This window comes from Phoenix dactylifera, chromosome 12 (assembly GCF_051530095.1).
Source record: "Phoenix dactylifera cultivar Ajwa chromosome 12, Ajwa_hap1_PhDact_Kaust_v1.1, whole genome shotgun sequence".
NCBI classification, from domain to species: Eukaryota; Viridiplantae; Streptophyta; class Magnoliopsida; order Arecales; family Arecaceae; genus Phoenix; species Phoenix dactylifera.
The window spans coordinates 1,631,973-1,658,930 of record NC_143201.1 but is presented as its reverse complement, the minus strand read 5'-3'; the positions used below and the strand labels follow the sequence as shown (position 1 = coordinate 1,658,930).

At 37.8% G+C, this 26,958-nt stretch overlaps 2 protein-coding genes and 1 long non-coding RNA gene across 6 annotated transcripts; all 3 read right to left on the bottom strand.

Moving 5' to 3' along the window:
- Positions 1-1,506: 1,506 nt before the first annotated feature.
- Positions 1,507-11,775, bottom strand: LOC103714105 (metal tolerance protein C4). Of its 3 annotated transcripts, none has more exons than XR_016397981.1 (13): positions 11,198-11,775; positions 11,017-11,068; positions 10,308-10,440; positions 10,080-10,135; positions 9,698-9,812; positions 9,508-9,565; positions 9,316-9,434; positions 8,958-9,077; positions 6,559-6,660; positions 6,407-6,479; positions 5,308-5,375; positions 2,076-2,291; positions 1,507-1,990 (listed from the first exon to the last, which is right to left on the bottom strand). XR_016397981.1 is itself a non-coding variant. In XM_008801241.5 (13 exons), exons 1-13 carry the CDS (start codon positions 11,541-11,543, stop codon positions 1,866-1,868), a joined length of 1,428 nt encoding a protein of 475 aa, XP_008799463.4. In that variant the 5' UTR covers positions 11,544-11,775; the 3' UTR covers positions 1,507-1,865. The 3 variants fall into 3 exon arrangements, 2 of the variants coding, with proteins under 2 accessions (XP_008799463.4, XP_038985767.1); XM_008801241.5 differs by having other exon boundaries at positions 2,076-2,136; XM_039129839.3 differs by having other exon boundaries at positions 2,076-2,136; positions 11,193-11,319.
- Positions 11,776-13,014: 1,239 nt separating this feature from the next.
- LOC148700330 (uncharacterized) lies at positions 13,015-13,536 on the bottom strand. The gene is made up of 2 exons (XR_015971818.1): positions 13,399-13,536; positions 13,015-13,239 (listed from the first exon to the last, which is right to left on the bottom strand). It is a non-coding gene; the product is annotated as an uncharacterized LOC148700330 (long non-coding RNA).
- Positions 13,537-13,584: 48 nt separating this feature from the next.
- LOC103714107 (serrate RNA effector molecule) lies at positions 13,585-26,450 on the bottom strand. Of its 2 annotated transcripts, XM_008801244.6 has the most exons (13): positions 25,818-26,450; positions 25,553-25,656; positions 21,846-21,900; positions 19,913-19,987; positions 19,647-19,721; positions 19,470-19,517; positions 19,226-19,294; positions 18,331-19,137; positions 18,185-18,233; positions 16,721-16,989; positions 16,448-16,642; positions 13,736-13,845; positions 13,585-13,619 (listed from the first exon to the last, which is right to left on the bottom strand). In XM_008801244.6, exons 1-12 carry the CDS (start codon positions 26,252-26,254, stop codon positions 13,785-13,787), a joined length of 2,244 nt encoding a protein of 747 aa, XP_008799466.4. In that variant the 5' UTR covers positions 26,255-26,450; the 3' UTR covers positions 13,585-13,619; positions 13,736-13,784. The 2 variants fall into 2 exon arrangements, with proteins under 2 accessions (XP_008799466.4, XP_088564291.2); XM_088708165.2 differs by lacking the exon at positions 21,846-21,900 and having other exon boundaries at positions 13,585-13,845.
- Between the last annotated feature and the right edge of the window lie 508 nt (positions 26,451-26,958).

Sequence of the window (26,958 nt, the reverse complement as noted above, 5' to 3'; positions counted from 1 at the left end):
TAGATGTGAAAAAAATATTTATAAGCCAATCGTGATGGATAGCAAAAAAAATAATTTCAAAAAATTATTTTATTTTTAAATAAAATAAATATGATTTTTATTAACGTATTAGAAGAATCGTTATATGAGTATTTGTGCAAAAATAATATTTTATGAGGGTACAAAAATCATTATAAATTTTAAAAAAGTATTCACACAAATTTAAATTTTAAAAAGATATTTATATAAATTTTTTTTTATTGATCATTTTCAACTAGAACGAGTCGGTTGCCATAGGGGTTTAAGACGTGGATGCTTGCAACCACTTTACTGAGTTTTTTGGACGTTCCATGTACATGTTATATATGACCTGAGAAATACTGTCGTTCTCAGCAGGGAGAAATGTTGTTGATTTCAATATCAAATTAAAAAATAAAAATTACTAAATTAGATACATAAATTACTAAAAAAACGCCTTACATATATATATATATATATATATATATATATATGATGATGATGATGATGATGATTTCCATGGTAACTACTTATGTATTGATATTTTTTTAAAAAAATATTAAGACTCGATAATCTATAATTTTGTGGAATCATTTATTAAAATTATCATGCATTTCTGATGGCACATAACCTGCTGGTACATAAATTTAATCAGTGCCCACGGATTTCACTCATTCTTTATTATGATTTATTATGACCGAGCCACTTTTGACCGACAACATTTTTAGATAGAAAAGAATGACTTTTTCCGGTTAGCTCTAGGCTCTAATCCAGAAGAATCTAGCGTTTGGAAGAAGAAACCCATGGCATTAGTCATCCATTGTGGCGGCCGCCGCCAGGGTTATCCGGCCGCCGGATCCGGCGGCGAGTAGGGAGGAGGTCAATGAAGATATATAAGCCTGGCGGCGGCCGCCACGATGGATGACGAATGCCATGGCTTCCTTCTACGTGCGTGAAGCAAAAGCCGAGGGAGGAGAGACACTTGGGATGGAGAGACGCAGTGGGTGGGCTTCCCTCACGTTTCCTTCTGAAATAAATTCAAAAAAATAGCGAGAAACAGGGGGAAAGTTAAAAGAACAACGTCAATGAAGATATATAAGCACACTATTATGTGATGTAGATTGCAATTTTCTATAAATATTCGATGAGTCTATGTTGGTTGGACTTTTAAAACTTAACGAACTAAAACATCTGAGTAGCTAAATGATTGGACTTTTCAAACTAAAACATCTAAGTATAAAGAAAGGAAAATCAACCGAGACCCTCCCCGTGAAGAGAAAAAAAAAATGTAATGTAGTTTATTGAAGAATAAGTATTTAATGGAGATGATAGAAAAACTTGCTATGCATTAGTCTGTACATACAGATGATAAATTGTTTAGGTACATCTAAGTTTAGACAGTTTCGATAATGATAGAGTGCAGATTCTTTTTTATTTGGAAGGTGCATCATATATTAGCCATGAAGTAGAATTTAGACGTGAAGCAGATGAATAGAAAAAAGAAAAACATGCAAATGATATCAACCTATATTTCTGATGAAATAATTGGTAAACAGACAGGACATCCAAGTTTGTTTGGTAAAGTATGTTGAGTAAATACATCTCCTCCATGACTCTGAGCTGCTTTATTGCTTGAACTGACTCTGCAATGGCTCCCAAATCCCAAGTACTATTTTCTTTTGTAAATGAACATAGCTTTGTGTGCTCTGCAAAGAACAGTTTTCCTCTGTGATATTCAGCAACCAATGTATCAACATATGGCTCCATAGAAATGAAATTGAAGCCTCTTGAACACGACTTCTGAATAATTTGGCGAACAATCAATCAGATGGAAATGGTCAGTCTACGTGAGCCACACAAACTGGAAACTATATTGACATTCCTTCTGGATTGTGCGCTTCAATATCAACATGCCGGATCCCTGGGACAATCTTCTGAATCTCACTTTCAAGCCGATCCACCTCACTGCCAAGAGCTTCGACAACATCCTCACCTTTCATAAATAAAATATTTATAATCCATATTAGAAAAGCTGCAAAAAAAACCATACAAGCAAAGCATACTCATGTTACACTTACCATAACAAGCCATGACCTTGAGGAGTGCAGAATCATCTTCACTTTTTGCAGCCTCCCGAAACTGATAGTATCAGCGAGTGTAAGTAATTAGTGTACCATTCTCAGTATATCTGTATACTGAATTGAAACTCTTCAAACTCTTCCCAGTGAATGCTCAAGAGATGAATAATGTCTTTCTCAATAATTGTAGCAATGCCAGGTGTTTTGTTTCATGATCTAGCAAAACTAAAATTAAGATGTGCCTGAAAAAGAATTGCATACAATGCATGAAGCAAAAAAATGGTTGGCAAACACTGGTAGTGGCTGTGCCTGGAAGGTCTTTAGCCTGTGAACTGGTAGAGGGATATTCAATTATTCATAGAAGAAACTAGTTGAGTTTCATCCCCCCATAAGTAAAAGTAACTCGATTTACAGATTGTACCGGCAGAATTGAATGCTTAATAACAAGATTCCCAGGAAAATAGAAGAAACAGAAGGAAAGAAATGGTTTTCACATTACATGGATTCATGGTCGTAAGAGTGAAGGATCCAGGTTCAAGCAACAAGTTCAAGAATGAGATGTGATAAGAAAAACGACATGCCAGGAAATCTAGAAGCAAGGCAGCATATTAATAATTAAATGCTGGACAGTTGCCTACTATTTTGTATATCTATGCATTTTCACTCTCTGCTTGGAATAAGGTTCAAAATCTTGGTTTTTTTTTCATTCCAGCAAGATTACAGTCCAGTCTGGTTTTGTTTCACATCGAAAGTTATAGTTTCTGAAAGAAAAATAAATAAACTTAACAAATATATATTCAGATAACAAAAGATCAGCATAGGAAATATATGGTCACAATAGAAGTGTGTCGACAACACTTTTGGTTGTCCTTTCTTGCAATATATTCATAACAAATGAAGAAGATCTTTTTGTATGGGAACAGTCTGCATCGTCTTGCCAAACAACATGCATTTTTGACTATTTTATTCAGATAAAAGCAAACAAATTACCATGTATTTGCTTAAAGTCAAGCCAGCATGAGATCCGATTGGAAATTGCTACCTCAAGCAGACTTTTTGCCCCTTTGGCATTATTCTAATAGGGTTTTCCTTAAAAAAATCACACAGACACATAGGGAGAGAATCTTGCCTCTCCCACATATAAATAGGTAAAATTTTAAAAGAACATATGTTTCAATCAACCACAATCTTCGAATAGACTGTTCTGAAATGCGGGTGTATAAGGCTGCATATGCAGCCACCTATGCATATGTATTCCCTTAAAGTGCACCGTATAACCTATCGGTGGCTATCATATGCGGTCGAGCCGCATATGGATGGAAAAGTTTGTTTGACGCTTTGCATATGCATATACAAGAAGATTAGCATTGTGCCGCCGCATATACAACTTGCTCATCAGCATGCAACTATACACATGGCCTTTTCAGCATTGTGTGACCACATATATCATGCAGGCTCATGTAAACAAGGCAGGTTTAAGCTAATGGTTGGGTTGGATGTGGGCTTCTAGTTGGTCACTGCATGTATATCAACAATGTCAATATGTTAATTATTGCTATTAAGAATCAAGTACTAAATAATAAACACTAGTTGCTAAATGTAATTATTATTGATATCAATGTTATTTATAAAAACTAATTAAATATATTTTATTTATTTAAATATTTAAAATACTAACAGCATATATCCCCACATATGCGGCCGCACAACATATATGCACTGTGCTGTCCCTTGACCTCCTGCATACTGCAGCCACCTTTTAAAACATTGCTTGAATATGACATACAGTCGGACTCTCAGTTGGACTCAGATCCATATAGGTTTGCTCCATAATTGATGATGGTTCCTTGGTTTCATCCATGATAGGTGTTTACGATTAGGCCACTCAACTACAATTGGAGATAGAGATAGAGAGAGAGAGAGAACAGCATTTATATCAGAGCAACATGGCCATGCAAAAAAAAAAGAAATATAGAGGGAGGGATCACTTATAATATAACCTTAGAGAAATTTAGATATGTTAAATTAAAATAGAAGTTAGTCATAATGAAGATAAGTGCCAAATATATTTTCATATACAGATTTTAAGACCTAATTTATCTAACATGCTAACAAATGTAACTTAAAAGCACCTAGACACATTACTTAAAAGAGAGTGCAGCTATAGTTAGTTGCTGCGAATCTGAGCATTGTTGAACAACCATGTGCTAGTACAGACAAAAGAGGCACATGGGTTTGGTATTGTCATCATTACTAGAAAATAAAACCAGATCTTAGATGACATATAGCTCCTAAAATAATGAAATCATAACTGCTGCAAAGCACCATCCCACCTATTTGCAGTCAACCTCAGAATTCCTTAACATTCACAACTTCCAAGTCTATGCAACATTTTACTGTCTCATATGTCATGAGTTATTTTCAGATTATTGTAGGTTATCCCCTCCTCTTCATAACTCTTTTATAGGGCCGTGTGACCCTCTCCTTGACATGCCTGCTATCCTTCTACATGTCCATGTTATAATGGTTCTCTGCCATTTCATCTTGGTGGAACATCAAGGACTCCAGCACATCATCTATTTCATCTCACTGATATTGCAATATTGGAACATTTAGTACATCAATGAATTTTAAATGTACAAGCACTTCATAATGATTTATTCCTTTCACTATCTTCTTTAGCCGCCACTCAACTAGATGAATAGCTTGTACTTCCACTCCGTAGAACTGACCCAGATTCATATGGGACCATGCAGGCAAATGGGTTTGTAGGAAATGTGCTCTGTTATCTTTTCTATATTGCTACAGTTAGCAGTTAATCATCAAGCTCTTCATGCCTTCCAGCCAAGAAGAAATGGGCCTTCTGTATCCCCTGCTACCCCTGATAGTTATGACCACACAGCCAGTTGCATTCTAAAGCATGTGCATCCTATGAGCTTATTATAGTCCAACACTCTATTCCATACAACTCTGAAGACCTCAACATTGTCCTGTAGAAATTCTACTCGAGTCTAAAAGCATGCAGCATGCACAAAACAACCAAAGCCACCCCACTATTGTTATTTTCCTTGCTGCAGTTCTATCATCCAAGGGTTTTACACTTTATGAACCAAAAGATACTAAAACCAGCTCAAATAAATACTGAAAGTAAATCAGCATACTAGCACAAAACCTAGGTACACTATGCAAACTAGAAAAAATGCAGCAATAGTCAACTACAATTATAACATGCCTGTTTTGACCATTCTCCACGTCCAGTTCTTTCCAAATAATTTTGCACCACCATTACACCATTGAAATCTGTTACAATCAAAATCACAAATTAGGTTGACATTCAAGTTCTAAGAAATAAAAAATATTGATGGAAATTAATTGCTAGAATTTTTGGCAAAAAGAGTTTAGAACTGCGTCACTAACAGGACAAAAGTCCAGAAAAAAGGGAATGCCTCTCTTTCAAAGGGGAATTGAACATAAAGCAGGCGCCTCATCCAAACTACAGCAAAAGATGCCTCCAAAGAGTTATACACAAGCAGCTTTATTTTTATTGAAAAATATGAACCCTAAGCTGTGTTTGGTTGCAGGATAAACTGGTATAAGTAACTATGCTCCTTTATTACTAGGAAGCAAAACAGGAGTTGAAAACAAAAATTAACAATTGGGTATTTATCTCTCACAACATGGATAAAATATTCTACCAAAAAGGCAAAACATTTTGCTCTACTTCAACCATCCATTTTTACATCATGTTCTTGCTCATGCCCCCATTAACTCAGACAACTATTCCAACCACATGGGGCCTAAGTTTTGCCATTCATTTGAAAATCCATTCACGTCCCTCCCTCCGTACCCCTTCTCTATTTTCATCTCCTCCAAATATTACAAGAATGAGTTCTGACATGGTTTTGTAGGCACTAAAATAGCCTACGCATCCAATGACTATTAATGAAGGTCCAAAATCTCCTCCAAGCTTACCATCAAAATATGCAAAAAAACACAAAGCTGGTGAACCCTCACTACCTTCAATTTCATGAGAATTTCAGATGCTGTGATCTTACCAGAAAACAAGTTGTGTAAACTCTTCAACCCATTGAATTAAGGGCTTCCAGATCACACTATGAACATAAAAGCATATAACACTATCTAAGGTGTAGAACTTTATAGAAATTATCCATCATTTACCAGCTCCCGGTTTCATGTATCCACTTAAAAGATACATCAGTTGTGGATTTAGACATACAATGATAGTAATCTGGTCTTAGAAAATACCTACAACCTTATCCTTTTAAAATAACACTGTATTACACACAAATTATAAGGGTTGAGAAGATTACCTATTTCTGATTTAAATCTGAAAAATCCAGGCCCAATTACCTCACTTTTGCAATCATACAAAGCATCTACAACCTGTGGCAAATTAACATATAGATTTACAAAGCCCAAAAATGTAAGGAATTATCTAAGACTATTGTAGTATTATCTTCACCGGATCAGATTTCAAAAACTGAAGTACTCTTTCCATGTCATGATCATCAATTGCCCTACCAATTAAAGCATGCCTATTCCTCTGAATGAGAAATATTGCAACCTGCAATAGGAAAATATAACTGTAGTTGCACTACCATGAGGCATGTACTTCAAAGGAATATCAAAATAACTACAACAGATGATAAAAATGATGAAAATCTGTTTTTGTTTAACTAGCACTGTAAAAAAAGCGTCTGCATAGCAATTGATTTGATGCCACTTATCAAAGCTTCTCCATTACATTTACCATTTTAATCTGATTTTCAAGTGTTTATATCACTTTTAAAACAAAATGTTGGCAGTTCATACTTCACATATTATTCCATCAAAATCATACCTTATGCAGCTTAAAATTATATGTTATTCGATAAAAATGGCAAAAAAGTCATGAGTTATATTCAATTTTATTCTTAAGTTTGCTAATACTATCTCGGATCTCCTTTTATCAAACTCTTCATTTATTTTTTTAGCCCCTCCAACCCTCTAATATTTCCCTGACTGACTTCCAGTTACTTATTGGTTTTTCAACCTCATTACTGTATCGTGATATTGCAACTATGCATTACAAGATGTGTTACCTCAGCATACAAAGCATCTGTCAGAGCTCCACCTATAGCCAGCATATCTACCAACTCACTTTGTGAATAAAGAAAGATAATTTGGTAAAGCAAGTTTAATTCCCAACGTAGGAAGCATCAATTAGGTTTTTCTTTTCTTCCTTTTGAGGAGGGGAGTGAGAGATGCACATTAATCCATTTATACTTGCCCATAGCTGTCGTGTTCCTTACAGTTTTACAAGTGCTACCTCTTTAACCATGTCAGTTTTCCTCATAGAGTTAGAAAGGGGAAGGGGGGAATGGAATAAGTTTTATACTAATCCATATTGGCTATTTCAGTACAATTATATCATCCCACCAAATGCAGTTCGGACCTTGAACCAGTTAAAGATCTATGGTTAGTGAATTAGTGGTGATAATTTTCTCAAGGTTTTAAACCTGTAGGATGGGGCAGCCCCTGCTTGCCCACAGAGCAGAATATGCCGCCATCCTGCCCCATCCTGACACTTGGGATAAAAGATGTCCCAAGACATGCTGATCAAGATGCTGAAAAAATAGCAGGACATCCCACCGGAATTTGAGACCATACTTTTTCTAACCTAACCGGGATTGATTAAGTTGGTATAAGCTAAAAGAAACTTTTCATCATTTTAGCATTTCAATAACAAAACCATTAAGAGGTTATATTAGTAATTATAGTTATTATGATTTATGACCTCCTTTTCTTTCTGATTTTCTTGATTTTTCTTATATATTTGCCTCTCGAGCAAGGATTGCTGAATTGGTATCGGGTTCCGTACCAGTCGGCGTTCGGTCCGGTTCGGTATCGGTTCGGACCAAACCGAACCGGTTGGCCTGGCTCACGCATCCACACGCAAAAAAGGCGACGACACGTGCTGTAGCTTTGGGCCAAAGCTCCAAAATAGCCCCGACTCGGTGCGAACCGGTCGAAACCAGACGGTTCCGTCCAGTTCTGTCTGGTACCAGCCGGTGTTATTGTGGTTCCGGCCCCTACCGTTTTCCATAAGCAAACCGACCCAGTCAAAGACTGGGTCGGCTATGTACAGCCCGGTTCGGCAATTCTTACTCTCGATACACCTTACAAAGCTTTTAGTATGCTCAAATCAGGTTCATAGTAAACTTATTGGGCACACCATCCACCTGCTAGCATGACACCTAGAACCAGCATTTGAACCCACAAAAAAGTTCTATCATCTGCCCCTGCAATTAGCCCATGGTTCACTTATTATCATAGATTGACTTCAAAAAGAAACAATCTAGGATTCATATGATATCCTTTAAATCCAAAGTTGATGTACAAGCTCCATAGTCCATATCAAATCACAGTTGTGTTGCTCAATGATGTAAACAAATAAAATTGTGTGGAAATGAACCAAACAAGAAGTGCCAACATCAATACATCAGTAAGTTCTGTTAGCACAACTAAAGCAAACCAGTTTTAAATCTCTGACCTATGAGCTAGGAATAATAGCCAACAGGAGAAAAGAATAAATTTTGGCATATTGCTTAACTTCTCTGGTCATTATATAAAAATTCTTTTGATACTTCAAACAATTCCCTTCACAATAAGAATTTTCATATATACTAACCATCTTAAGTGTCTACTTTTAAAAACCAACAAGTATGTTGTTAGAGATATAATGTAAACAGGTGCTATATAAATCCAAATAGAACAAAAAGTCATTTGTACATAGTTATCATTTGCTAGCATGCACAAGTATATTAACTAACTAAAAATAATTGTCAAGATTCAAATATCGAGGCTAAGAAAAAAACATACCATTCCAAGTAAACTACCGACTATCATGGAACCAATTGGGTCATAAATTGCATTTCCTGTTGTATTAACAGCCACCAATGAAGCTGCAGCAATAGCCAGACCTGTTACTGCAGCACCATCCTGCATAACCAGGACTAGTTGAAAGACCAAAAGATGAACTGCTGAATGAACATATCATGGACAAAGGCATAAAGAACCAAGAACCAACAATCATGAACACTAATTATCTTAGCCGTATGAGAATGATGTGAGTTGTCAAATTGCAAGTAAAAAATGGCTGTGGTAACTAGAATTTTGTGGAAAATATGTATACTTGAAAATAGTAAATATTTTACAGCTATTTCCAACAAAGAATCACCTCTGTCATAACAGCAACTGATGTTGGATCATGACCACGCCAAACATAGTCCCACATTTTCATTCCCTCTGCAGCCGCACCTTTCTTGACAGCATTAATGGCAACAAGTAGAGAAGCACCTGGAAAAGTCATCAAAATTATATTCCTAGACCAAACCAAAAAAACCAAAAATTTGAATGTGCTGAGACATACCTTCAATCAGGAATGATCCACCAATCACAAAAGCAGCATAATGAATATTTTCAGGAGGCTGTTCAAGAAATCCACACTCATAAATGACTGGTGATATTTAAAATTTTGGAAGAGCAATCTTAATCAAAATAAGAGCATTATAAAAGGTTTAAACTTATGCAATCATCTGAGACAGATAAACATGAAATACATGAGAGCTACACAAATTCTGAAATCCATGCACAATTGTTGCCCCAGAGCCCAGGCAAAAGATGCCGACAGCAGATATCAATGACCAGACAAATCTTTCCTTTGAATAACCATAACTGCAGAAGAACAGAGAAGATTTTATTTACAAAGAAAAAATTCAACAGCTCAAAGGATTTAATGATGAAAATTCCTGTACATTTAACTCAGTTAATCTGTTGCTAATCATCAGATCCAAAATAAAATGGCCAGGAAAATGTAAATCTAATGCCTCTCGTTGCTGTTCAGTATTAGCAATGCTTTAAGGCAGATTTTGATCGTGGGGTTGTCAAATAACAGAAAAAACGAATGTTACTGTGTATAGTATGAAGATGGGGTAAACCTACGGGTGCAGAGCATCTGGACCACGCCTCGAGCTATTCAAACCATACGCAAGAAGGACCTGTAGTATCAACAGGAGTCAGTGCTTTGATCTGAATTCTCAAAAGCATAAGTTAGAAGCAAGTTTTGCAGAGACAAATAGGAAGAGAGCTTATAAAATAGTTGCAAGTAATCAAAAGGAAGATGAGAGAAGGAATAACAGATACTGACACCATGTCAAATGTGAAAGATACCTGGTTTGCAAAATCCGCAACTGAGTGCACCAACTCGGCTAACATAACATGGCTGGAAGTTGCAAGCCACACTCCAAACTTCAGAGAGAAGACAAGAAAGTTGCACCATAATGCAGTTGTAACTGCTCGATGGCTGCAATAAGCATCCCATTTCTAGTTAGCCGAGTAACACGAGATACCCTGATGCATGTATAGGTGCTACACCCCATAAATTCCTAAAAACAAAGATATTATGGACTGGAAGATATGAGATTGAAAAGTTGCAAATAGACGTATTGCATCACTCAGAACTTTTGATGGTCTCATTGCTTGATCCTGGTTTGTGAAATTATGATAAAAAAATATAATTTGATCTATTTTTGAAAATAAAAAGTGTTAAAAGGCCGATAGCAAGAGGTACCTCAAAAGCAATTAATCTATTATGTAAAGTTTGTTATAGAATCTATATAAAAAAAAATAAAATCTATACAAAGAAATGATAAATGATGACATCTCTAGCAGTATTTTAGAAGGATGAACTTGGGGAGAGAAGTGCCTTTTTCTGAAGTGTTGCAATCACCAGTGGGGGTTAACGACAGATATATCACACGCAGTTCAACGGCAAGAATTATTTCCACACTGCTAATTCTTTTTTGAGAAAATCTACACTAATAATTCTGACCTAAGAGGATGAAGGTAGAGGAAAAGAAATGTAAGTTTATGGCGTTACCTGCTGTCATCAAATTCGGTCCTTTTAACCTTTGCAACTCTACGAGAATAATCTGCAACAAACCCCAAAATTTAATTTGATTAAAGAAACAGTCCAAGAATACCTATAACTTAGGGGTGGGGGGGCGGGGGTGGAATGATTCTTTTTCCAATGGTAAAAGGTGGGGCGAGGAGAACCCAACTGCGCCCGAAGGAAAGGAGAGCAGCAGAGGAGCTGATCCCAGAAGGCCTCGTTGATGAGGAGAAATCCCTAGAAAAACCTTTCGAGGAAACAGGGAATGAACCGAGAGCCGTAAAGAAGCGAGCGCCGGCGGCGGAGGGGAAGAGGAGAAGAAGCCCACAAGGCGGAGCTTCGTCCTCTCGTCGTGAGGGTGGATGAAGAACGGGAAAAGAGGAGGCGAAGGGCGCAAGGATGGATTCGGATTCGGATTCGGTGGCGGAGGCGGCGCGGGGCGAACAGAGCGATTGTCGGGGAGGGTGGAGGAGGGAGTCGCGTAGGCGGAGCGCCACCCAGCGGGATGCACGCATTAAAGGAATCGCCGCCGCTGCCGCTGCCGACGCAGCGCAGCTTCCATCAAAGTCGCGAACGGACGGGAGGGAGCGGAAGGGGAATAATGCCCGGGAGAGAACTCAGGTCGGAAGGAGTAGAGGGAGAGGAGAAGCGCAGAGGTTTTTCAAGGTCATATCGGCCTGCCCTCGGACCCTCGCTTCTAAAGTCATTATTTCTCTAATAATTAATATCTTTAATTGTATGGTTTTCATAATATTCAAGCGTACATGATGTGAACATTAGCGCGCTTTTACAGAAAGTCCATTGAAATTATCCAGCATCAGGCCAAAAAACAGAAATCCATACTTTATAAATAAGATTATATGCTCCATAATTTAGAAGATAAATTCAAGAAAAGTCAAAATTTTCTTCAAACACGTTATGATATTTTTGTGGGTTTTATAACTTGAATAGTTGTCCACGTATGGTAGGTTGGCTGTGATTTACTCGCCCATACTTACATTACCAGTAGACATATTGGTATCTTCAAAAATGTCGAATGAATCTTGGTCTAAAGTACTAAGCATTGGCTCTAGAAAAGAATTATTGCTCGAGTTTTAAAAAGTTACTTCAAGCCTTCAAGTGAAACATTTTTTTGAAATAATTCAGTTGAAATAGTAATTGCAGTTTACAGGTAGAGACTTAGGATGGCTGTGATTTACTCGCCCATACTTACATTACCAGTAGATATATTGGTATCTTCAAAAATGTCGAATGAATCTTGATCTAAAGTACTAAGCATTGGCTCTAGAAAAGAATTATTGCTTGAGTTTTAAAAAGTTACTTCAAGCCTTCAAGTGAAACATTTTTTTGAAATAATTCAGTTGAAATAGTAATTGCAGTTTACAGGTAGAGAACACCAGAATTCCCCGGGCCAAGAAGATGACACCGTGCTTAAGGTCGAGGAATACCTAGCAGTAGTGCAGTACGCAGGCTGCTATTCTGTTTAAGAACACCAACATTCATCCAAGCCAGATGTAGTGAGCAATATAGCACTTTAAAACGCATAGTATGAATTTTGGAAAGCATTGAGACCCTGCAAGAAGGCTTATATCGCCTCCGGCTGGTTGATGGAAGTATTCATCATAGGCATAGCAGATTCTTTGTACTTCTATTGCCGGTGCATGGTGAAAGATCACATTGATTAACTCTGCTTAAATCCATGGTGGAAATAATAACTGAATTGAGAATGAATGAACTATTAGTTGAATTCTGTCGAATTTCTATGAGAGATCTGCAAAAAATCCTATTCACTTGTGATCTTGGGAGTTGCGGTTAGCATGCTAGTTTTGCACTTGAATTGACCTTTTGTGCCTAAATCTCATGAAACTAGTTTCTGAAGAACTTTAAATCATGCATGCAACAAATGAATATGCCCACAAGCTTTTGAGCTTGTTCATTTAGCTCCTTGAATCAGCTCATCAGCTTTGTGATATATACGCACAAATATACATAAGGCAACCAGCAAGCAAACTGGCTAATACTGTAGCACAAAACAACAAAACCTCCAGTCTGGAACCATCCTTATGACAAGATACCACAGCTCCAGTTGAAAGGGCCATATTATAGAAGATCCAGAGAAGAATTTCCATGAACATATGATTGATTCATCCCTATTAATATCATGCATCCACCCTCATAGATTTATCCGTAGACTAGTACTTGCATTCAAACCTGTTAGTATCAAGATCATTAGCAAACTATCTGAGCTGAAATTCAAGGTGCATGAAATGAGACGGTAGAGGTTTTAAATCGCAACAATATGATTGCTTCACTATGATCTCAAGATTGCAGGTTCAAAATATAGAAACACATGGAAGTACGGCTGCATACATGATATTTCCCGGATCCTGCAATGATGGGCAGCTCTTGCATTGGCCGCCCTTTATGTTACTCAAAACAACAGCATTCAAGTGTTCAGGGTCACAGCCAAGTTGGAAAACTGACTAAAAAGGAAGAAATGGTTATATGATCTGACAATGTACATATTTGGTATTCCATATGCAAACACACCAAGCATCCTGATCAAATTCATTTATTAATGTCACCTCTTCCTGCAACAAACAAGAGCATGACCAAAGGGTCTCATATACCTATGGTACAAACGTGCATCAATTCATTAAACAAAGTCAATTGCAATAAGACTACAGGCATGATTTTGAGCGCATACTCGATTATGGTACAAATATGCTTCCAAAGTATAACAGCAAATGAAAAGTCTACAAGCTCCTGTAGTCTATAACAGTAACTTCATCCTCTGGGGCATCAAGGTCTCGGTAGCTGCAATCAAAAGACAGGATCAGATGAGCATGCATATAGAAAGAAGCAGGTAGTTAAAGAGCACATAGGATTGGAAAAATGCTTTTAAAGTATATAATGCCGATATAAAATATAACAATAGTTAACAAAGAATTGTTCAAACTACATGATAGATGTTATTCAGAAATAAGAAAGCATATTAGTATTTAGGAACACCACCATCTATATTCAAATTAAGTATTAAAATAAATACAACAAAATACAATAACATATTTAATAAATTAGAAACCAGAATTTAGAATAACGGCTGCATCTTATGCACATAAAGCCAAAACCTTAATAAACATATCTTAGATTCAGGTTAAGAATTTGCTGCCGAGAAACAAATATAGCAACATCTTACCATAACCATCTAGCATTGTCACAACTATTTGGTCAGGTTTATAAATCCACATCCACCACGCTGTCCAATTGAGGGCCCCTTTATTGTTACCTTAAGTTTTTATATCCTTCTGACAACTACCAGATGCCGAGGACCACATGACATTTACAAATGCCAAATTTGATTCAACATCAAAGTTTAACATGCTTTTATGATATGTTGTCAACCCTCAACCGTTTTATTCAGGCTCAAGACTCACACTACCAAATTACAAAACACAAGAAATGCATAGAAAGCAATGAAACACTAATATGTGACTTTTGTCCCAAAAAAAAAGGAGAGATATGTATACATGTAGTTAGTAAACCAATTACAACTGCTACTAATTATGAGAGAAAAGTTGGTTCCAGTATTTAGCATCCACTTGCCCAATTGTGACCATACCCATCAAGTCCTTTTTCACCTATTTGCCCAACTGCTACTAATATCTGCTTTAACGATCCACATTTGCTGATCACTCTTAGGCTTCCTCTGAAGTTACTGCAAGCTTTTTCAAACACCTTCGCACAATTGTTCGTCTCCCAAAATTGTTCACATTCTAGTACTCTTCCTTGCTCTAGCCATCTAATTCTTCATTGCACATACTCAAACCATCTCAATGATTACTCCCATTGCTTAGCCCTCGATTGATGCAACTCCCAAGATTTGCTCATTCGGTCGCGGCACAATATATTCATCCTAGATTTACCACAAACAATCGCATTATTCTCGATTTTTGTGACACTATTGTGCACTTTTTACCCTCTTTACTGCCCGACATTCTGAACCAAACAATGTTGTGGATCTCATTGCCATTTTATAGAATCCTTCCCCAAATTGTCAAGGTGTACATCGATTGCAGAATGCCAGAAAATCCAACTCCAATTCTATTACATCCGTCTTCATCTTAATCTCTTTTTGCACAATAGTCCTAGCTACAGAAATCAAACACTGCAACGATTTTTTGTCCATCAATTTTGACTTGAACTTCAATTTTATTTCCCTTTTCACCACAGTTACATCCCATACTCTTATTATCAAATTCTACTGATATTTAAACCCCTGTGGTCAAAGATATCCCTTCAAGGATCCAATTTAGCATTTGATCTTGTCCTCTTCTCTACAAATAGCATACACCATGGTACATCCTCCCAACTATTAGCAGCTGATCCATCTATAACTGGTGTAAAAAGACATGGACTTATAGCCAGTCCACAGTATAAGCCCACAACAAAGACTGCACTAGTTGTGTCACATATACTGCTAACACTCCTCGATAATTTCAATTTATTGTTCACGCACATCTCTCCTAGAGCCCACCAAATTTCAGTTCTTGATACCCCATCATAAGCTTGTCTGAGCCGATGAAGACTGTGAGTCAACCATTATATTTTCTCAATATTTTTTTTGTTTTAATATGTTTGCTCCAATCTTCCCAGATAAATTATTGTTTCAATTTTCAACCATCATGATCTTATTTCTAAGTTTTGCAACATGCAAGAAAGCAGCGAACACCCAGGAGTAACTTAAGCACACCTGATGAGTACAAGTATTCTTATAAATCCTTCCTATTCTAAGAAACCAATACTCAATAAAGCCCTTTATAGATTTCTTTCCTGAGGAAAGTCAAAATAACACACGCATAGACTTGTCCACTTGGAAAACTAGCACACTCTATAATATTGGTACAACTACTACCTACATTAATACCCATCAAGATGTTTTTCTGCAGTTTGTTGTTGGACTGGAAAGAGGACTTGAAGAAACCAATAAACAATGAATAAATAAATGGCTTTTACATCCACACTTTGTGGCCAATACTTGCAAAATACAATCACAAAATCTGCAAACATACAGCAAGAAATGGATGTGCTACAGAGGTTATATTCATTTGTTCATCCGGAGCTCACTACCCTACCAAAACCTATAAAAGACCTAACAATCCTAACTGGAATTTCCCATATCAATTAACTAGTCTTCAAACCTCTATTTATAAACAGTTAATGTTATTACATCCGTATGCTTTCTAGGCATTGACTACATCAAGTTGCAGTCGTACACAACCTATAATCTCGTTTGTCTAGAATAAGCCTGACATATGCAGTCTATATCATTATCAACCCATCACAGGACTCTGTATGTGGTTAATTAAAAGAGCATGATCGATTGCAGGTCGTTATATTTTTATGAAGCAGCAATAACCTTCGAATGCGACGAGGATCGTGTCGAAATGCTGGAGGTGCAGCAAGAATTGGCGCTGAACCACCCACTTGGGGACTAAGCCATCCTTTCCTACCACGAGGGCCACCATTTGCTTCAAATGACGATGGACCACCCTGCTCTCTCAGCATGCGCATAGCAACTTCTGGTGGGGCAGGAACAAAAGGTCCCAATGGACTACAAAAAATACCGGATGATAACAGTGAAGGAAATATCAGGTAGGTGCATATGGAACTCTACAAACTATTGACTTACCCAGCACCAGGTACAGGCATCAATACTGGTGGAGGGGGCACATCGGCAGGAAAAGGACCTCCATGCAGCCCTTGTACACCAAATGCGTCAAACATTGTTTCATCATGGCTCCTCCCTTCCGGCGCACCATTTGCATCATGAGATGGTGAGTGATCAGCCCTATCATATCTGTCATCATCTCTATCAGCCCTGTCATGCTCCCTACGGTTGCCACGTTCATCTCTAAGACGGTTTTCTAAAACTGGTCTGCGTCTTGGTGCCTTGACCTTCTGCAAAAAAGTGCAGTAATACAGCAAGGATAAGTGCACCCAGGCAGAGTCAATTACAAGAAACAGGTATTTTGTACATGCCACGCAAGAGCATGTTACAGTTCTAAGCATTGGTTCCTTTTATTTATATGTATGTGCATACAGGTCACATAAGAGGAAATAATTAAAGGACAAAGCATAGCCACAGATAATTCTGTGAATTATATTTCAGAAGATAATAAAAATAAAAAGAAATAAAGAAATAGAAGGACTAAAAGTCCAAACACCAGACTGGATTAAGAAAACACAAAATGAAAGAAATGTACTGTTGTCAATCATTTCACAAGACTGAAATTTCAACAGGTGATAAAGTTTTACCTATCACACAATATAGGTCCGCTGTTTACCAGATGATAAAGTTCCATGAGAATACAACATTTCTCTCTAATAAAATGACTATGTTCTGCACAAATTGACAGTTTGAAACAAAAGAATGTGGCATCCAATCACAAAGGAGAAAGCAAAACAATCAAAATAGGAAAAACCCGGAGGATATAGAACCTCAATCTTGTAATTTCCAATGGTGAAGAGATATAAAATATCAAAATTCAGAACTCCCAGATAGAACCTTTGAGATACACATCCCATCTCACGAGTGCTTTATAACAGCTGCCAGTCATTGTTGGACAAACTTCTAGATGCTGTTCCATTTCGGCAGACTTTTAACTGCATTATATACTACAAGTTGCTACTTCAGATGCCTAAATATTTTGTTTCTGCATACCATCTTGTAATTTTAATATTGCACTGCTGAGGTCTCTGAACTACAAATGCAGTAACCTCAGACAGCTTGTGCACAGTCAATACAGAGAAAAAGTCCAAACAGCTCAAATTCTGATTACAATATCATTAATATAAAATATGTTAAAAACAAATATAAGCTATTTCAGAAAAATATTCAAAGACCATTTACTGTTATTTGACCTAAAATATAATATGCAACTTGAACAACCAGAGGAAGATATATTTGAAAGTCCTGCACCCAACAAGATGCACCAGAAGTCAAGTTGCAAATGTAACTCGTACTGTTAAGGGCATCCTGAAGGCATCTTAAGGATAGATGTTCAGGATTACTAGAAAAGCATACAAGTGAAGGACTTGTGTGTGCAAGAGTCAAATGCCCAAATAGCATTGTTACTCACAAAAGGAGTCCTACCGGTGCAGATTGCTGCATGACAGGCGTTCCACCAGGTGCGCTTGGATCACTGCAGTGGAGAAAGAGACAAATGACTAGCATATTCTTTTTCAATAATCCAATCATAATTTTCTAGTCCTGTTACAAGATGTTATCGGTTAACATACTTCAAATAATTTTGAAAATACAGATCTTCCCGGACTTTTGAGGTCAGCTCCATCACGAGGTCAGGGTGTTTGAGTCTAAGATGCTTATGAACAAACTCAGCAGCATGGAAAAGCTTTGTGCAGCCCTTGGCTCCACAGCCATACTTCCAACCATATTTTTCATCTCTTATTTTCCGCACATGAGGATCCAGAGCCTCAACTGCTGCTGCATCAATTTTATCCTTGGCTGTCAAAATTTCCAGGGGATCCCGCCCATGCAGTCTTTCCTGCCAGAATGAATCAAGTTTGTTCTCCCAATCAGCTCCACTGGTATTAGATCCATCAAAGCTCTTACTGTCAGCTCTCACATGCCGGAGTCCCTTGGCTTCATTTGTCTCAGACATGCCATAGTAATCTACACCATGGACACGCCACAAATAAGTAATTAGGGTATCCAACAGCTCAAAACCCTCGAGACCCTTGACGGTAGTCAGGCCTCGTATTATTATAATTGGCCCCATAGATCCACCATGGGATTTCTCTCCATCCAATTTATCATGATCACTGCTGGATAGAACATTGTCCTCAATACCCTTCTCAGTGTCAAGTTTACGGACCAGCGCCTGAGCTTGTTCTATGTCAATTTGAATTCTCCGTGGTTCAGAACTAACTGGATGAGCTCTGGGAGCAGCTGAAAGCAGATCATTTTCTTTTGCTGGGCCCCTACCATGCCTTCTCCTTTTGCCACTAGAGTCCATTTCATCCTCAGAGTTTGGATCACTACCATTTCCAGATTTGCTTACTACTGGGGCTGTTAATCCTGGGCCCCTGCATGCCATAGGAGATAAGCACAGAAGGGTCAAACCAAGAAAATGAATGGGCAACCAAAAACTAGGACTGCAAAGAAACATCTTACAGGTCCAATGTTCCACTCTGCAGATCAAGCAAGAATTCCTTTGCAGTTGATCTTGCACGTTCATTCCGCCTGTAAAGATAGCGTTCAAGAAGCATGATTAGCAGGAAAATTACATAAAGAGGATAGAATGCAGTAAGAACTATATAAGTCAGCATACAATATGGCATGGGGTAGAAATCATCTTCCAAATGATCAACAATCCTTATACCAGATTACACCACAGACATGTATACCAACAACTAACCTTTCGATAACCGTCACTAAGTTGGTCGGATGATATTTGTCTTTCAGCCTACACCCAAAGGAGTCAAGATACATTAGGTAACACTTCAAAAGACATGCAACTAGAAAAAAAGAGCACTATAGGTAAAAATCTGCAACCATAATCAGGAAAATATATTATGACCAAAGGTAACAGTACCATTCTTCATCCTTGTGAGTGTCGAAATAAGTACGTTTCTGAGTTGAAATGTACTCTGACCTGTACTCCTCATACCTACACAATCATGACAAATTTCAAGTATATAGTAAATTAAAAGAATACAGCCTTATATCATCAGACCGTGTAGAATAACAGCCAATACCGGCAATAGACTAACTAAAACAATAATGAGAACGTAAATCCAAATGACTGCATGAAATACATCAAATTATTAGATAATATCAGCTGTGCTCTATTTTAGATACCTGCGCTCAGCTTCAGCAGGTAAAATATCATCTTCAAGCTCTTGGATGAACTGCTTGTAGGACATCAATCCTTCCCTGGGAGAAAAATAATAAAAGAACAAATTATATTGATTATAATGTACGCAAGTTGAAGAAAAAAATTGCAAAAGAAAACTCATAGCGAATTTCCCCCTTCAACCAAATTTGAATGACAAGGCCAAATAACCTCCACAAAACCAAACATAGAAATTAGATAGAACAAGGAAAAATAACAAAAAAGAATTTTGATTGAAGTGCATGTATATCCTTGAACAAAGTTCAGCTAAACAAGTAAACAAAGATCCAAATTATTGATGTGATCTTAGGTAGAAGTCATGACTAAGATAAAACTGAGATTCAAAAATCCAAACACATGAAGAGAGAAGGAAAAGTTCTGGGACATCTAGGGACAATACTAAATGATCCTAAGCACATTTGATACCATAGAAACAATATATCAAAAGAGTGGAATGCTAATTTTGAGACAGGTTCACAGAAAATGACAGAGTACCAGCTCCAGGCCTTTCCAGAAAAAATGATGAAGGAAGAGAGGAAACAAAGAACCAGAATAGAAAAATGAGGTAGAAGAAGATTGAAAGAAAAAGGATGGAGAGTGTGAAATCATTTCCAGAGTAAAAATCAGGTTTTGATCAGCAATAATATAACTGATGTTGAAAAAATGAGGTGGAAGAAGATTAAAAGAAGGTTAAGCATGTGATATCATTTCCAGAGTAAAATTCAGGTTTTGATTAGCAACAGTATATCTGATGTTGAAGCAATTAGATGTGGTCATAAAAGCTTGCAAAGGATCACAGATTACCAAAGATCCATGTCCACCGACCAAATGGACACCCAAAGATTATCCCATGTCAATCACCACCTTTTGTGAAGAGTGACAACTTTCATTCGTCTAGCCATCCCAGGCATGGTCAAAGAATCATTTCCACAGAGAGTGAATCGTTGCACTCTTTATCATGAATTCTCTAAAACTTGCTTGTCATCTTCAGGCTTCAAGAACACCAAAATGATCTTCCTCCCATTATAATAAAACATTAAAGGCTCAATGGAAGTTTTTTGTTTGTAGAAAATAAGATGAAACTCCATTTTAACAAATGCTGCTATCTGATAAGATAATGATTTAAGTAGAACGCTTCCTAGTTACTGCCACTTTGGCAAGTGTCTTGAGATGGCAGGGAAATGTTTATAAATTTATTGCCAGAGGAAGATAGAATGGAAAAACCAAAAACAAAAGTCCCAAGTTTATGGCCTCTTGTCGACATCAATAGATTTACGAAAAGAAACTTTGGTGGCAAAGTAAACTTGGAGAAACAAAAAGTTGACAAACCAATTGATTTAATGACAAGAAAAGTTTGTTTTCTTTTAAAGTAGAATACATTAACAAACACTTTCAATAATCCATGTACAAAGTCAAGAAGCATATAAAGGCTAAGACTCAACTAGTTTTGTTTTTTTGTTTTTTAAAAAAAAGATAGAAAGCATAGTGGAACCCTATTTTAATCTTGCTATCTGATTAAATAATGACTTAATCAGCACACTTCCTAGTTACTACCTCTTTGGCAAGTGTCTTCAGATGGCATAGAAATGCCAGAGCAAGAATACAACCAAGGCAGGGAAGAGTTACTGATGTCCTTTCTTCAGCATATAGACTAACCAACACTTGAGACTGATATAGATCTTACATGCTAAGTCAATCATGAAACAAATGCATATGAAAGGAAATTCAAAAGAAAACTAAACAGAGCACCACTAGAAAGGAAAGAGAACATTAAATTAAACAAATAGCTAAGATATTAAACAACTAGCAGAAAGACAAAAAACATTAATAAGATCCCTCATACTGGACTATGATAGAAGCTAAAACAGGTTTCAGTTACATGCATTGCATGTTACAAACCTTTGAATGACCTCTGCTCCATCACCGAAACCACCACGTCCCAAATCAGGCCAATCTGAGGATTGATTTATTTAGGGAAGGAAAAGGATGAGAAAAAGAAATTATTCATATAAGTAGAAATAAGAGAATGCTGATGATGATTCTTGATATAGAGCATTTCTGAAGTTAAAAGAGGAATTCAATTACTTCAATTATTTTATAATATTTCAAAGGAACTTTTACCAGCATAACGGTAGACGACTAAAAAACTGATTATTTTTTTTCCAATTACAAGGGTTGAAAGAGTGACATACAGAAGGCATCAAGAACAATAAAAAAAAAGTAAGAACAACTTTTTCACTAGAACAAAAATTTTCTGCATGAGCAATTCAACAATACGAAACCCAGTGCATTAAAAAAGAAAGGCAGGAAAATAATTGATATAGTTCATTTGCTCCCTAATAATACAGGAGTTTTATCAGCTTCAGATCTCAATCATGAAGGCATGCTACAACTATGCATGCATGCATAGCTTCTTTTTTCCTGTCTAATTCAATACATGAATGATATTTATATTTCAAACTGTTATCAATCTGTATAGTTTAGCAACTCAATTCACCTTCAAAACAGTAATTCCAAAATTTTGAAGTGGGTGCATAGCTGTGCAACTGCCAAAAAAAAAGTAAGTTTAGAATAAAACTGATGTTCCAAATGAAAAGGCACACCAATACAATCAACTTCAGCATTTTTTAATCCAAAAACAGCTATATATGACATCCAAAAATACAATATTCATCACTTGTCTTTTTCAAGGCTAAAGCTATGAGATTATAAGAAGAGTAGTACCAAAGAAATCAGTAGTCTACCAATGAAATGAGCTTAATGGATTGTCAGATTGATACTGTTCATATTTCTAGGTAATTCATACATTCATTTAGTCTTCCTAGTCTCCCCAAGTAAATATGAGCTATCAGTAATGACAAGCAAAGCTAAATGCTGTCTGACAGATTCAAGGGACACTTGGAAAGGGAAATTTACAGTTTTTTTTTTTTTTTGCAATCTGTTGCTTCTCTGAGAATATCAAATGGAAGGGGAGAAGGAAAAAAGCAAAGGCTCTTTAAATCACCAATTCTGGCATGTCTTTTTTATCATAAATTCAGAATTTCATAGAAAGACTCAAGGCAAGACAAGCAAGTGGCCACAGCTGAGTAAATATTTATGTTACTAAAAAAATCATAATTCCATGATGCAATACATCAAAAGCATCAAAGAAGGAAAAGGGGATAAGAAAAAACTGCTAGAGGAAGAAAATATTGACAAAGTACATTAATAGTCAAAAATCTTGACTTCTGGTTTTCTAGTTTCTTTTTACAGTTAATCCAAAAAGCTAGTTGTAACGTATGATTTTCCAAGTCAATAACATCCATAATGCAGTTGAAGAGAAAACTGAGTGTCATTGATGAGAGCTCGTCCCTTTAAATATGCGCTATGCATCTTTAAAAGTCAATCATTTCTAATTAGGACAACATTTTTCTTAAACCTGTTCTATTTGCAGATTTAGGGGTTCTTCACTTTCCTATCCTCTGATCCCTTTTAATACAGGGCAGCAAGATTTCCAGGGTTTGGGTAATGCGGCTCCCTACTTGCTCCTGCCACTTACTTACATCTCGTCTGCATTATTCATTACAATACTTTTCAACTCAGCTAAGATATGAGTTTGTAACACTATACTGGGCAATCACCAATATTACAAAAAAAAAAATATATCCTGGCCAATACTATACTGGCTGTCATATACCAATATGTCCCAATGTATCAGCCAATAGATATCAAAGTATTGGTTGAGATTTCTTAATATCCTTTTAGGATCTTAAATTTTATATTTTAGTTTATTAGAAATTCAAATTAATTTCTTAAGATGAAGGTTAATGGGGGGTTTGCTATATTAATTCAGAGCTCAGAAATATTGATTCCTATAATATCAGCTGAGATCTTGGAAATCTCACTTCTTTCCTATTTCTTTAAAATTTCCTATCAATGTCAAGATAAACGAAGATCTAGGTCCATCTTGGTACTAGACACCTTCCAAGATGGCTGAGATCTTATTAATTGAAAACCTTGATTACAATGCACCATTTATTGCTCATTCTAAAATAGAAATTAATAAGTGCTCTGTCCTTGAGGATGCACTTGTGGGGGTAACAGCCAATGCATCATCAAAAGAAGATACAGCTATTTTACAAGTAATCCAACATTCTAAAAAACGGGACCTGAAGAAGATGTAAAAGGACGACAAATCAAATTTTTGAACCAGATTGGTGTAAGCTGGAGTTGATTTTCTTCTTTTAGTAGGAAAACCACCTAAGAACAAGCTTCCTAGTCCATTAGATGCTTTAATTATTGAGACATCATCCAGTATACTAGAAGAGAGCCACCAAGTTAAACATCAAAGTGAATGATTATAATACATTAGCTAGGAACATGTGGCACCCAATATGTATGATTGTAATCCGGGTGGGCATGTGTTTTGTCCTAGATCTGGTGTACATTGGAGAGGCCTTAGATACTTAGGTGCGGCCAATGGCCCCAGTTAGTAACTTCTAGCTATACCCTTTTAGGCTAGGTCTTGGGTCGTTGCAAATGATATCAAAGCCAACACAATCTGTTACTTATGTGGCTAGCGAATACCAGATCAGTGCTCTTTTGGAGCTAACCACGAGCAGATCATGGTAACTGTGATTGCCCTTTCCTTGACAATGTCGTTGGAGCTTAAATGAGGGAATATGTGAGAACCAAGCATATGTTCAGTTCCACAGTTTGCGTTCAGTTCCACACCATGTGCGTGGGGACAAGTTTTGCATATGTGAGCAAAGCCAACAACCCTGATTAATAACTTTTGTCTAGCCTTTTTTTGGTAAGGTACCAGGCTATAAGAGAACCTTAATTAAGGTTCGCCATTCTGTCACTTTTTGGTTGTGTTTGGTGGCAAAATATGTTATCCTGGACTAAATGGATTGACTAACTTTCTCAACCCACTTTACTTAGAAATAAACTACTTCGTCGCATGGGATGAAATAGTTTACTCCAAGTTAGGTGGAAAGTAGCTTACAAACTTTTTAAAATGTCCATTTTGTCTTTCAAACAAATTGGAAGCTTAGCATTTGGCAGCTTATAATGAACTAAGGATTAAAGTATTCCAACCATCATTCAACCTGCAGCCAAATGCATCCTCAATGTGTATTCTAAGTTTCTAACAGCCACCAATACATGCATTGATGGCTACTATGTCTGGACATAGTGAGTGACATGAGCAGATAATGATGAGTGGGAAATCAGAATGGTGAGTAGAAGATGCTGGCAGTTATGACGATAGAGCACAACTATAGGGAGACAGTAATGAATGTAACAGAGAGGAGCAAGGGAGCAGAGGTGCAAGGCAAACAACAGGCTGGAAGAGGTTACTTATCCAAGACACTTGGAATTTGAAGGAGCACTTCATACGATGTTCAGATACTTAAACACATTCATAAAGCCTTGTTTTGCTCGATTCTTCGTTTTATATTTTAAATATGGTGTACCAAGAAAACATATTAAGGTTGACATGTATGTTATCAAGTGATTCATCAATAGACAACAAAAGTACAGAGGCTGATGGAGGCTAAGATAATTATGCGATTGGTAATAGCATTTGAAGTTAATGTAGTGGACGGAACTGTGTCGATAATTACCTGATGGACGATTTGCGTGACGGCCATAAAGCCTTTCATCAGCATAACCACCTCTGCTTCCCGAGCCACCTCGATCGTACCCTCCACCATAATCGTAGCCATACCTACAAGCAAAAGTAGAGTATCAGCAACAGAAAACAGCATCTCATGGTGAAAACCGGTGACAAGAACATATCTTTAAAAGTGAAATTGGTGTTTTGATACTAAAAAAACCAATTTCCTTACTCGCCAATTTCATACTCAAAGAACCAATTTCTTTACTCACCTTCTGTCGTCTGAGCCATACCCTCCTCTAGGACTACCCCGGCGCCGGTCGTATCCGCCATCATCCCTCCGGGACCGCTTAAAGGGCCCAGGCGGAGGGGACCGGCGGGGAGGTGAGTGCCTGCGGTGACCGTGAGGCGCCGGGCTGGGGCTGTTCCGCCTCCGGTACTCCCGATCCCTCTCCCCCCTCGAAAGCCCGAGCGGCGGAGGTGGCGGGAGCGCAGGCGACCGGTTCCTGACGTCGTGGTAATCGTCCCGCCGGTTCGGAGGCCCGTCGTCCCTCTCGTCCCTCCTCTCCTTCGAATCCCTGTCCCTTCTTCTCAAGGGAGGCGGTGGCGGGGGCGGAGATCCGTTGTCGGTCGGGCTCTCTCGCCTTTCCTGCGGACGGTCCCGCCGGCGATCTAGGGCTTCGGCGGGCATGTCGACAACCTCCGCCATGCGTAAAAGGATTGAAGTCTCAGGAAACCCTAGAGATCGATCGTAGAAGCAAAAACCCTAGAAATCGAATAGGGGCCCGGAGGGAAAAAGAGAGCGGAGCTCCAAGAGCCGACAGGGAGAATAATAGAACCGACGGGCGCTGAGAGATGGGGGAGGTAATGAAATCGGGGAAGGTAGGTAACTATCTAATATCTTCGAGGCGGCAGAAGCCGCCGCATGCAATTCACGAGATGCCGTTGGAGCTGATCAACGGGCCCATGTGCGGTTCGCGGGTTCGCTTGGACCTGCATGCTAAACCGCCTATCGCGAGAAGGTTCACGGATCTAACGGTCGTCGCCGCGTGATATGAGGAGGATGATCGTGAACCGTTGAATTGATTATCTTCGGATGCTTGTTTCGACAGCAGATAGATCGCATGAAGCCCAGATAACAGAAAACTTATCTACAAGTCCCTGATGTAAAATGTAATTTCTTTTGGGCCGGTGGGAGGGGGTCCACCGGCCTTTCAAATTCTCCGATACAAAAAGAAAAGAAAAAAAAATCAAATCAGGTGAGGAGCGCCGAGCTTGAGGAGATTGGTCTGATGACCAACTCCCTGCCGAGACCTCGATGTCCGTCTCGCTTATGGTGGAGAAAACAGAAAAACTCGAAAAAAAATGGAGAAGAAAAAAGATCTGCGCAGCCGAAAGTGGAAATCCACCAAA

What these genes read in the sequence shown, in the direction of transcription:
- LOC103714107 (XM_008801244.6), bottom strand. Translation starts at nt 26,254, where the DNA reads ATGGCGGAGGTTGTCGACATGCCCGCCGAAGCCCTAGATCGCCGGCGG. An exon ending in TCACGCAAATCGTCCATCAG is followed by an intron (nt 21,901 to 25,552) that starts GTAATTATCGAC and finishes ATCAATCCTCAG; the next exon opens with ATTGGCCTGATTTGGGACGT. An exon ending in GGAGCAGAGGTCATTCAAAG is followed by an intron (nt 19,988 to 21,845) that starts GTTTGTAACATG and finishes TTTTTCTCCCAG; the next exon opens with GGAAGGATTGATGTCCTACA.
- LOC103714105 (XM_008801241.5), bottom strand. Translation starts at nt 11,543, where the DNA reads ATGCGTGCATCCCGCTGGGTGGCGCTCCGCCTACGCGACTCCCTCCTC. An exon ending in ACCGAATTTGATGACAGCAG is followed by an intron (nt 10,441 to 11,016) that starts GTAACGCCATAA and finishes TGCTTATTGCAG; the next exon opens with CCATCGAGCAGTTACAACTG. An exon ending in GGTCCAGATGCTCTGCACCC is followed by an intron (nt 9,813 to 10,079) that starts GTAGGTTTACCC and finishes GTTCTTCTGCAG; the next exon opens with TTATGGTTATTCAAAGGAAA.